Source organism: Eleginops maclovinus, chromosome 10 (assembly GCF_036324505.1).
Source record: "Eleginops maclovinus isolate JMC-PN-2008 ecotype Puerto Natales chromosome 10, JC_Emac_rtc_rv5, whole genome shotgun sequence".
Classification (NCBI taxonomy): domain Eukaryota; kingdom Metazoa; phylum Chordata; class Actinopteri; order Perciformes; family Eleginopidae; genus Eleginops; species Eleginops maclovinus.
Window position 1 is genome coordinate 611,549 of NC_086358.1, and position 11,768 is coordinate 623,316.

General features: G+C 47.7%; 1 protein-coding gene across 7 annotated transcripts; it reads right to left on the reverse strand.

Moving 5' to 3' along the window:
* Positions 1 to 305: 305 nt before the first annotated feature.
* Positions 306 to 10,790, reverse strand: LOC134870941 (SUN domain-containing protein 1-like). 7 transcript variants are annotated; one of them, XM_063893478.1, is made up of 21 exons: positions 10,681 to 10,790; positions 9,903 to 10,067; positions 9,567 to 9,742; positions 9,439 to 9,465; positions 8,823 to 9,092; positions 8,325 to 8,414; positions 7,697 to 7,807; positions 7,374 to 7,430; positions 6,055 to 6,130; positions 5,880 to 5,929; positions 5,611 to 5,792; positions 5,229 to 5,465; positions 4,594 to 4,677; positions 4,337 to 4,398; positions 4,041 to 4,185; positions 3,622 to 3,891; positions 3,463 to 3,547; positions 3,271 to 3,386; positions 2,404 to 2,571; positions 867 to 959; positions 306 to 764 (listed from the first exon to the last, which is right to left on the reverse strand). In XM_063893478.1, the coding sequence occupies exons 1-21, from the start codon at positions 10,731 to 10,733 to the stop codon at positions 636 to 638; spliced, it is 2,646 nt and encodes an 881-aa protein (XP_063749548.1). In that variant the 5' UTR covers positions 10,734 to 10,790; the 3' UTR covers positions 306 to 635. The 7 variants fall into 7 exon arrangements, with proteins under 7 accessions (XP_063749548.1, XP_063749550.1, XP_063749549.1 ...); XM_063893480.1 differs by having other exon boundaries at positions 4,594 to 4,674; positions 5,229 to 5,453; positions 8,325 to 8,417; XM_063893479.1 differs by having other exon boundaries at positions 5,229 to 5,453; positions 8,325 to 8,417.
* Positions 10,791 to 11,768: the final 978 nt, after the last annotated feature.

Consider the following 11,768-nt stretch of genomic DNA (forward strand, 5'->3'; position numbering starts at 1 on the left):
TTCTACCTGAACTCCTGAACCCTTTCATTCATTTGGGATTTTCATTTGACCCGGCATGTTGCATGAATGAGCATGTCAGAGCTGCACGCTGCAGGAGGAACTTCAGGGCATCGAGAAATAAATGAGAGATGGAATTCATAGATTTAGCAAGAAGAGAAAAAGAGAGAGGACTAGCAAAGTGTCTGAAAGCATAGTTTATATTTCTGCAGGTTTTAAAGGCTACAGCAGGGTCTCCTCTGGGCCAGGATGGGTGGGGGGGCGGTCAGTCTTGTAAACAAACTCTTCTAAAAACAAGACGGTTTTACAGTTGAATAAAAGCTCTCTTTATTTGGTCTGGTTTGTAATCACGTACAAAAACACTCATATTTACAGCAAGTCAAACCACAACACACTTCCATCTTCTAAAGTGCAAAAATAACCTGTCTTCAGTTTCACAGATTTTCCTGAGTATGAAACGGGTGTTATTGAAGCATTTAAAAAAAAAGGAAAGCAAGGACAAGTTTTCTAGATTCCCGCCCAATAAACCGAGGGGCTGAAACGAGACGGACCGTTAACAGGAACAATGATATTTACGTTAAACTGGGAGTGTGTTTTCCACAGGAAACACTCAGCGGTCTCCCTGATGTGATCATTATTTAATGCTGTGTGTGTGTGTCTGCAGGCGAGCCGTGCACTCTGAAGCGGTACAGGCAGGTGTACTCGGGGTTCCCCCAGTTAGAGAGAACCTGGACCTCCATGATCTGGAACCAGGACGTGTTCTCCTCCTGAGGAACGGACCAGACAACAGCTTTAAAGTAACAGTACTATTAGTATGTGTGTGTTTTACAGTGTGTGTGAATCACGGAGAGCAGAGAGTGGCGTCTCACAGTGACGGGGAACGTCTGCAGATCCTCTCCGTGCTCGTCGTAGGTGAAGGAGCCAAGCGGCTTCCCTCGCTCCTCCTCCTCGTCCTGCAGACCCTGAGAACAGATATAAACAAGCATCATAAAGGTCCTGCGGGAATTCACCGTGACACTAATGAGGCCAGTGCAGATAAAGTCAACAAGATTTGTTTCCTCAACTTTCTGCTCCATTCAATCTGAGAGTTCTGATCTATTCAATCTGAGAGTTCTGCTCCATTCAATCTGAGAGTTCTGCTCCATTCAATCTGAGAGTTCTGCTCCATTCAATCTGAGAGTTCTGCTCCATTCAATCTGAGAGTTCTGCTCCATTCAATCTGAGAGTTCTGATCTATTCAATCTGAGAGTTCTGATCTATTCAATCTGAGAGTTCTGCTCTATTCAATCTGAGAGTTCTGCTCTATTCAATCTGAGAGTTCTGCTCTATTCAATCTGAGAGTTCTGCTCCATTCAATCTGAGAGTTCTGCTCCATTCAATCTGAGAGTTCTGCTCCATTCAATCTGAGAGTTCTGCTCTATTCAATCTGAGAGTTCTGCTCTATTCAATCTGAGAGTTCTGCTCCATTCAATCTGAGAGTTCTGCTCTATTCAATCTGAGAGTTCTGCTCTATTCAATCTGAGAGTTCTGCTCTATTCAATCAGAGAGTTCTGCTCTATTCAATCAGAGAGTTCTGCTCTATTCAATCAGAGAGTTCTGCTCTATTCAATCAGAGTTCTGCTCTATTCAATCAGAGTTCTGCTCTATTCAATCTGAGAGTTCTGCTCTATTCAATCAGAGTTCTGCTCTATTCAATCTGAGAGTTCTGCTCTATTCAATCTGAGAGTTCTGCTCCATTCAATCTGAGAGTTCTGCTCTATTCAATCTGAGAGTTCTGCTCTATTCAATCTGAGAGTTCTGCTCTATTCAATCTGAGAGTTCTGCTCTATTCAATCTGAGAGTTCTGCTCTATTCAATCAATCTGAGAGTTCTGCTCTATTCAATCTGAGAGTTCTGCTCTATTCAATCAATCTGAGAGTTCTGCTCCATTCAATCTGAGAGTTCTGCTCTATTCAATCTGAGAGTTCTGCTCTATTCAATCTGAGAGTTCTGCTCTATTCAATCTGAGAGTTCTGCTCTATTCAATCCGAGAGTTCTGCTCTATTCAATCTGAGAGTTCTGCTCTATTCAATCTGAGAGTTCTGATCTATTCAATCTGAGAGTTCTGCTCTATTCAATCTGAGAGTTCTGCTCTATTCAATCTGAGAGTTCTGCTCCATTCAATCTGAGAGTTCTGCTCCATTCAATCTGAGAGTTCTGCTCCATTCAATCTGAGAGTTCTGCTCCATTCAATCTGAGAGTTCTGCTCTATTCAATCTGAGAGTTCTGCTCTATTCAATCTGAGAGTTCTGCTCTATTCAATCTGAGAGTTCTGCTCTATTCAAAGCGAGAGTTCTCCTCTATTCTACGTGGCAGTTCTCCCCTGGCGGGATGAGTACACTCTGCCCCTGATGATGGGTGTCTCACGTAGACTCTGAAGTCCCGCGGCGCGCTGCTCAGCGTCCCGCTGGGGGCCAGAGCTCTGGGGATGTGCTCCAGGGAGAAGGCGGAGGGGACGACCCGCATGGAGAGCCGGATCACCAGGAAGCCCGAAGAGCCTCTGAACGCCCAGCAGTTCCCCGGTTGCACGTCAGGCTGCAGGAGGAGAAACAGGAGGAGGAGCAGGACAAACAAGAGGAGGAGGAGGACAAACAGGAGGAAGAGGAAAAGAAGGAGAAACAGTAGGACGAGGAGGAGAAACAGTAGGAGGAACAAGAGGAGGAGGAGAAACAGTAGGAGGAACAGGAGGAGGAGAAACAGGAGAAGGAGAAACAGTAGGAAGAACAGGAGGAGGAGAAACAGGAGAAGGAGAAACAGTAGGAGGAACAGGAGGAGGAGAAGGAGGAGAAACAGGAGGAGGAAGAGAAGGAGAAACAGGAGGAGGAGAAACAGGAGGTGGAGAAACAGGAGGAGAAGGATAAACAGGAGAAGGAGGAGGAGAAACAGGAGAAGGAGGAGGAGAAACAGCAGAAGGAGGAGGAGAAGCAGGAGGAACAGGAGGAGGAAGAGAAGGAGAAACAGGAGGAGGAGGAGGAGGAGCAGGAGGAGAAACAGGAGGAGGAGGAAGAGAAGGAGCAGGAGGAGGAACAGGAGGAGGAGAAGGAGAAACAGGAGGAGGAGAAACAGGAGGAGGAAGAGAAGGAGAAACAGGAGGAGGAGAAGGATAAACAGGAAAAGGAGGAGGAGGAGGAGGAACAGTTAACTGTACTGATGCTGCACTAATCTGGAGTGAAATGCATCTGAACCCGAGGACCTCAGGAGGAAACTACTGAGCCTGCTGATCAGGTGAGTCACCTGTATGACTGCACGGGGACTCTGGGAGAAATACCACAGAGGAAGTCCGAACAGACTGAGCAGCGCCGCTTTGGTCTCGTAGGTCTCGGAGCACCTGGTGCTGAGGATGCTGCCCCCTGCAGGACGGAGGCAAAACACCGTCAGCTGCTGCTCATCAAACATCACACAGATCAGTATTAAACTAGAGCACACCTCCGGACTCCAGGGCGTAGTCGGCCAAGCCGGTCCGGTCCTGGGAGAAGAGCCTCAGCGCGTCCTGCACCATCTCCTGCACCTCCTGCCGGACCACAGCAAACAGTCAGACTGTCATCTCTCCATTTGGCTCATATCAGATTTGAAGGAGTTTCTCACCTCCTCTGTGACAGTTTCCCCCCCTGTGACTCCGTCCTCGCAGCCCCCCCCCTCCCCATGCTGCAGGCTGATGTTCTGCAGGACTCTGAGCTCCACAGAGGACAGCGCCTCCTGCAGGTCGGCCTCGCTCACACACTGCTGCTGCAGCCACTGCAGGAGGGGCTGTGAGGGGGCGGAGTCTTCTGAAGCCCCGCCCCCGACAGTCAGCTGGTTCCCGTACAGCAGAACCCGGACCTCCTCGCGGACCTGAGCGGAGACCGTCTCTGAAACCTGACGGAGGACACGACCAAACAAATGAGACTGAGGTGCAGATAGCACTATGATGTCATGGTCCTGCTCCTTCACAATAAAAGCCCAGCTGGTGAAGCAGAGAGGGGCTTTTATTGTGAAGCAGATTTCAGGCCGGTCAGTCCTCTCACCGTCTGCTGGATCTTCTCCAGGTGTTCTTGGCTCTCCTGACGCTCAGACAGATCCTCCACCTCCTTCCTCACCCCCTCCAGAGCCGCCTGCAGTCGAGACACCTCAGCCAGCAATGCATCATGGGACTGACGGTCCACCCCCCCACTGCGGGAAGATGTGAGAGATTATAGTATTCAATAAAGGAGAGAGAGGAAAGACACTTTATGTTCTTCTGTTGGGGTTCAATATGGAACAAACTACAGCTGACTGAAGTGAAGAAGATGAAGATGAGGAGGAGGAGGAGGAGGAACGTTACCTGACAGCAGCAGGAAGTGTTGAAGGAGAACCGGTAGCAGCTTCCTGTCTGCACTGCAGCTCCTGAGAGGAGAAATACAACAAATACATTTCTGTTAGAGCAATAACTTTCAGAACTATCATGAATTTGATCAGAATGTCTCTGAACTGAGTCTGAATGGGATAAAGTTTTCTAATTTTGAAAAAAACCTAGAACATCTTTAAAGCTCAAATATGATTTACAGTTTAAAGTCCATTAGAACCACCCTGAAGGTGTACCTCTGTTTGTGCAGCCAGGCTCTGCAGCTGCAGCTCCAGCTGATCAACACGAGACATTTCCCTCTGCTCCTGCAACACCTCCTGCTGAACACACACACACACACACACACAGTGAAGGAACTCAAACTCCCAGCATGCTCAGCAAATCTGATCAACACCAGACGTTTCCCTCTGCTGCTGCAACACCTCCTGCTGACATGTTTTAAAGCACCAATAGTACGTGGTGAGCAACGCGCCGCCCCCCCACCAGCTGTGTTCAGGAAGTATAAATGTGCATCAGTCTGGTGGTCTGTCCATTCTACTACCTCATATAACCTGGTAATGCTTCCTAACTTCAAACCCTCACTTTCACCACTTTCTCCTGATTCCACTCAACAGAAAGGAGCATTCAGGACGTCGACTATCAGAAATACAAAAAGCAGCGTAACACATAATTACAACTAAAAAGTATGTAGTGTCTCTATTCTCTCATACCGCCTGAGCTGCGGCAACTCTTTTCACCCTCTGTCCGAAACCAGGCAGGAAAAAAAGTGAAATTATTGGGGGAAAAATTCTGAGAATAAAGCAAATCCTAAAATAAATATAACTTCTGAGAATGTCAAAGGAGAAAGGGCATGACAGAGTGAACGCAGTACCTGTGTGCGGCGACTCCTCTGCTCCTGCAGCTCCCCCCTCATCTGCTGCAGCTGCTGCTCCATCAGGACGCTCAGTGCCCCCCCCCTCTGACTTGAGATCTGCTGCTGGAGGTCGGAGTAGAGACTCATCACCTCCCTGTGCCGCTGCTCCTCCTGCTGCCCCCCCGCCTCCACTCGCTCCCACAGAGCCGTCAGACTGAGCTCCAGACGCTGCAGCGCCTCCTGCTGTGGAGCAAACTTTAACATATTTATCACACAGGGAATAACATGCAGCCCCCCCCCCACCCCGTAGACTGAACACCAGACAATGTTCTTCTGCAGGCTTCATACGTTTCAGGCTTTTATTGTGAAGGGGAGGGAGGCTTGGCTTTAATTATCTCACCTGCTCTCCTGCTCCCGGGTGGCGGTGGAGCGGCTGCACCTCCCTCTCCTCCTCTTCCTTTGCTGGTGGAGGGGAGGTGAAGGTGGAGGAGAGGGGGGTGGCTTCAGAGACCTCGGTCCACTGTGTGAGGCTCACAGCTGAGAGGAGGGAGGTCCGAGCGGTGGGGGTGAGGTAGCACAGACCTGAAGGAGAGACGGATATCAGAAGGAGAGACTTAATGAGGGGAACATAGCATTTATGGAAGGTCTTTCATCAGGTTTCAGACATACTGAGGAGGAGGAGCAGAGGGAGGAGAACCAGGAGCAGTCTGAGAGGAGACCTGCAGGAGAAACAACAGCTTCAGCTACAGTAAAGTATGTCAAGGCATTTGTATTTAAGTGTGCAGTTCAACCCTGCAGATAAACTGAGCTGTATTTAGACTCCACCAATCTGAACCAGACCCACCACGTCTGGAGGAAGCTGCCGGTCACGTGATGCCACCGTCTGTGGAGCCACCTGAACGCACCGCCTGCTGTCCTCCCTGAAGGAAACAGAGACGCTTAAGAGTTATATTAATCAAGGCCTTTCACAAGAGGAGGGGGGGTTCTGCAGGTAAAGGTACGTTTAAGCCTCATGGGGTTAGAAGAAACGAAGACGGCAGAGTGCAGAGTCGGGGGGTTCTGACCTTCTGAGGGGGAGAGAGTCCAACGTGTACCTGGTTAATGCAGAAACAAAAACATCCTCTGACCCGCCGACATTTAGTGAGACACATTCAACGTGGAGCTCCGACACTGAACACGCTGCAGGAAGCAGGAGGGGAAGAAACGAACAATGCAGAAGGAGAAGAGGAGAGGAGGAACATGGGACGGAGGAAGAAACCTGCGGAGCGTCCGGCGCTCAGAGAAGCTGCAAACATTTTCTGAGTCAGCGGCCAAGCGGAGAGTCAGCTGACAGAGACAGGAAGCTGAGGAGCAGAATCAGAGACTCATTACTGAGAGGAGGAGGAGGAGGAGGAGGAGGAGGCTGATGTTAAAGTTGACCGGAAATAAAAAATGGTTATATTTTGATCCTTGAACATTTCTGATTACATCTGAGGGATTTAAAGAGGGCTGATCATTTAAGGGAATAAGATGTGTTTTTGGTAAAGGAAGCACATGTCTTAATCTCCAAAAGTTGGATTAACCACAGATTTGTACTCAAATATTGTTTTCTAGAATATTAATGACTTTGAAATGTTTGGAAAAACTCCAAAATTAATCTGAAATTTTAGGGTTTTTTTTGGTCAAGTGTGATTTTCTCTCGTTAATTCAATCAGTGAAACCTGTGAACACAGCAGCACTGCACACCAGGCCCAACACACAGGAGGCCACAGAGGAGGAGGAGACCGTGAGAGTCTCTGAGCGATGTTTCTCCTGACAGTCGTCACCTGGTGGAGTCAGCAGTCAGTTGAAAAGAGACAGGGAGGAGACCTGATGGGTAGAAAACACTCACAAGGAAGACTTTTATTCTGAGAAAGTGAGGAAGTAGATCAATATTGACCTGCAGTACAACAGAAAACAAAACGCACTCCATGGGAAACACCTTTTTTATGTTGAAACGTGTTGAGCATCATAGACGCACCTCCTTGTGTTGGTATGCATTTTCCAGTAGATGGATAACCCCTACTCAGTCCTGTATTAATCCTGTGTCCTGTATCAGGTCCCTTTACACACATCAGTGATGCAACAGCAGACTAAGTGCATGAATGTGCAGTCATTTGAAATGTGTGTGTCTGTAAAACTCACACAGAGAAGCGTCTGGATGCTGCTGCTCCGACGAGGTCATGGCTGCAGAAGATCGAACTGCAACACAGTCAGGATTTAGAGTGTGTGTGATTTGCATTGTGTCATGGCAACAGCCAAAGTGAGAGAGGTGCAGCACATTTGTTTGGAGGGGAACACAAGAACAGGTGAGTGTCCAGACAGTCACAGCTCTGACTCAAAGCATCATGGGACACAACGTGAAAGGGGCCCATTACTGTGGAGTTCCCTTTAAACCCTTCAATAACATGCATACACCAGAGCTGCAGGAGTAAAGGTGAGCACCCCCACAGGTTGTCAGTGAGTACCTGTGTGTGTGTGAACTGTCTGAGGCAGCAGTTTGTGCAGAACGCTGACACAGCACTCTGCAGCTCTCCTCACCTGCAGCCCAGAGGAGGCTCTGCAGCGCTGCAGCACATCTGCAACAGGAAGGCATTCACACACATAGCTAAGCAAAACATGTGCTGGTCCCTGAAGGCAGCATCTCCCGGCTCCAATGGGATCTCTCCGTGGGATTTTGGATCATGTCAGAAAATAAACTCAACGATTCTGATTCACGTTTATTCCAGCAGGATAATCTCCACATATTAACAACATGTATGATTTTTGAAGTAAAGGAACTACGGCACGGTCAGTTGACTTCACGTCACCACTGCTAACGAGTGAGGTTGTAAATACAGATATAAAACAAGTATGTGTGTGTGTGTGTGTGTGTGTGTGTGTGTTCCAGTTGGCAGTCGATTAGTGTGATGGAATGTGTGTGATGGCGATCACGGTGGCATGCAGCTCAAACACCTGCAAAACATTTTCAAACTGCAGAATAAAAAGCAAATTCAAAAGAACAAAAAACTGAGGCGGCGGCGTGTGTGTGTGTGTGTGTGTGTGTGTGTGTGTGTGTGTGTGTGTGCGTGTGTGTGCGTGTGTGTGCGTGCGTACCTCTCACATGCTGGCGCCTCTGCAGCGTCAGGTGAGCAGAGATCAGAGCCAGCAGAGAAACCACACACCTCCACAGAGAGGGAAACACACCTGCTGAAGAGACCAGGTGAGACAGAAACAAGGAGAGCTGCTGTCAGATAGGACCATCTCAAATGTTCTGAGGCGGGGGACGGGTAACATTCAGAGCAAGACTGAAATGTTCTGGGGCGGGGGACGGGTAACATTCAGAGCAAGACTGATATGTTCTGAGGCGGGGGACGGGTAACATTCAGAGCAAGACTGAAATGTTCTGAGGCGGGGGACGGGTAACATTCAGAGCAAGACTGAAATGTTCTGAGGCGGGGGACGGGTTACATTCAGAGCAAGACTGATATGTTCTGAGGCGGGGGACGGGTAACATTCAGAGCAAGACTGAAATGTTCTGATTAATTACAGTCACTAATTAACTAGAAAAAAAACAGTGGCATTTTATTGTGGAAGTCCCACTTCCTGTCTCACCTGTCCTGCTCTTCCTCTCCCTGCAGTAAACGATGGGGGTCTCCTGTTCCGCCGGATCTGACGAGGAGGAGGCGGGGGTGTATTTGGAGGAAGAACAGGGGGTGTGTTTGGAGGAGGTGGGGGTGCAGGTTGTGAGGATCTCCTTCCTGTCTGAGTTCGGCTCACAGTCTCTGTAGTGACCCCTGCTTAGGGGCGGGTCCTGAGGACCCTCTGAGCCAATCAGAGTGCGGTCTGCCAGCAGCGTGCTCTGGTCCCCGATGATGGTGCTCTCTAACACACACACACACACACACACACACACACACACACACACACACACACACACACACACACACACACACACACACACACACACACACACACACACACACACACACACACACACACACACACACACACACACACACACACACACACACACACACACACACACACACACACACACACACACACACACACACACACACACACACACACACACACACACACACACACACACACACACACACACACACACACACACACACACACACACACACACACACACACACACACACTTTTTATTTCAATAATGTATTTTCTGAATGATTTCATTTATTCATTCTGATAAACTGACCTTTGGGATCCACATCGTGATCCAGACCTGCAACAGGAAGAAGAGTTATCTTAGTATGCCAAAGTAAAAGCCTAGTATTGGAGGAGGTGCTGTGTAAAGAGGAGTAGGGGAGGAGGTGCTGTGTTTACCCCAGAATCCCTCGACCAATGTGGCCTCCTGCACCGAGGACTCGTCCAGCAGCGAGGAGAGGAGGGAGGCGTCCGACGCCATGCTGCCGTTCAGGAGGGAGGGGCGGGGGGAGAGCAGCAGCATGGAGGTAGAGCAGGAGGCCGAGAGGAGGGAGGAGCGCCGGGGCTTCAGCGGCCTGCAATGGGGGTAGAGGAGAGAGAAGAAAAACAGGAGGAAGAGGAAGGAGGAGGAGGTGTAAGAGAAATACAATGAGATGGTGCAGGAGAAGGAGGAGGAGACAAAGTAGGAGTGATGAGTAAAGTGCATGATTATAAATGTGTGTCAGTCCTCCTGACCTGCTGCTCCTCCAGCCGGCTCCTCCCACGCTGAAGGAGGCGCTGCTGTGAGGGAGGCTCCGGTCCAGCAGCCCGTCATCCAGCCTCAGGCTGCGGCGAGACATCAAGACCCCGAGATGAGCCTCTTTCTCTGGGTACAAAGAGGAGGAGGAGGAGTAGCTGGAGCTGAGAGGAGCAGGAGGAGAAAGATGAATACATTTAAACAGATCAAATACATTTAGAAATAAAGGTGTAAATTATCTATTGACTTATTCTCAGTATTTGAGGATTACACTCATCACACACACACACACACACACACACACACACACACACACACACACACACACACACACACACACACACACACACACACACACACACACACACACACACACACACACACACACACACACACACACACACACACACACACACACACACACACACACACACACACACCTTTTTTTATTTGCCTAATTTATGTGTTTTTATTGTTATTATTAATTATTTGATTGTTAAAGCTCCTCTCTTTGTTTATTCTGTTAATATATCCGTTTATAATATTATTAAACTTCAAGTATTTGCTAAAGAATTTCTCTTTTTGGTTTATTTTTATGATCGTATTATTTTCTAGTGTGGCCTTTTGTTTATTTTCTTTAGCGGTTTTTGTATTTCATTAAATTAGTAATATTATACAAAATCCTCCATTTGAAAAGATCTCCTCCTCTTTGTAATTTATATATTATTCTTATGAAAATGTTAGTGTTAAATAAAAATAAAAATTCAGTCACTTAACGAGTTTAAAGGGCTTCTTTGCTGTAAACCAATCAGCGCGGGGTTCAGAGACATGACGTCCCAGCTGTCCAATCACAGTCCATTATGGGCGGGGCCCCGCGAAAATCGAACTAAAAAGTGAGCTAACGTTAGCTTTGAGCTCTAAAGCAGAATAAACACAATAAAAACACAGCAGATTAAATGAGAAATCACAGATGAAACTTCTTACCGTCAGCGAACTCCAACAAGAAGGGTTTAAAAGAGCAGCTGCTGTTGTTTAAACGAACTTTAAAAGCTAAAAGGAGGACCGATCTCGGTTTGTTTGTAGTTAAGAAACTCTAGTTCGAAGCGAGGGAGCGATACAACTGGCGATGTTTCACTCTAAGCGTTTCGTTTCACAGAGAATCATCTTCTTAAAGTCGATAAACTCAAAGTAAACTGGCAACTAACTGATTGTTTTACCGGCCGGGGCTCCTTCTGTAATTAAAGCGGAGCAGGTGTTTATATCCGCGGGGATTCAGCGCCTCCGTGCGGCGGGAGGTGAACGTACAGCAGCTGACGTGTTGAAATAGTGCGTTGAGATGGTTCACTCTCTTTGCATTTCAAGGGGCATAACGTCAGAGGTTACAGCCAAAGATCGTTAACGTCCTCAAAATACAGAATTTTAACAGACAGGATGAAGTGAAATGTATTTTGATTATTCATTCCCTTTCAAAGGATTCTGCCTTTTTTAATAACGTCATAACATCAGAGGGTACAGTCATAGATCGTAGTTAGAGTTGAGAGAGTTCACGTCCTTTAAAATACAGAATTTCAGAATCAGAATACCTTTATTCGTCCCAAAGAGGGGACATACAGTTGTTACAGCGAAGACCCAAAGACAGCTTAATATTAATCAAGGGGTATCAAATGTAAAAGATAAAAAACAAGAAATGACCCAATATAAAAATACACATCCTGAGTGTTATAGTATGGGGGGGGGGGGGGGGTCTACCAGGGCTGACTGCAGCAGAAAGGACCTCACAACCATTAACCTCGAAGACAGCATTTTAAATGTGTTGTATTTATTCATTTAAGCAGCTCGTTTTATTATAACTGACAGTGAACAAA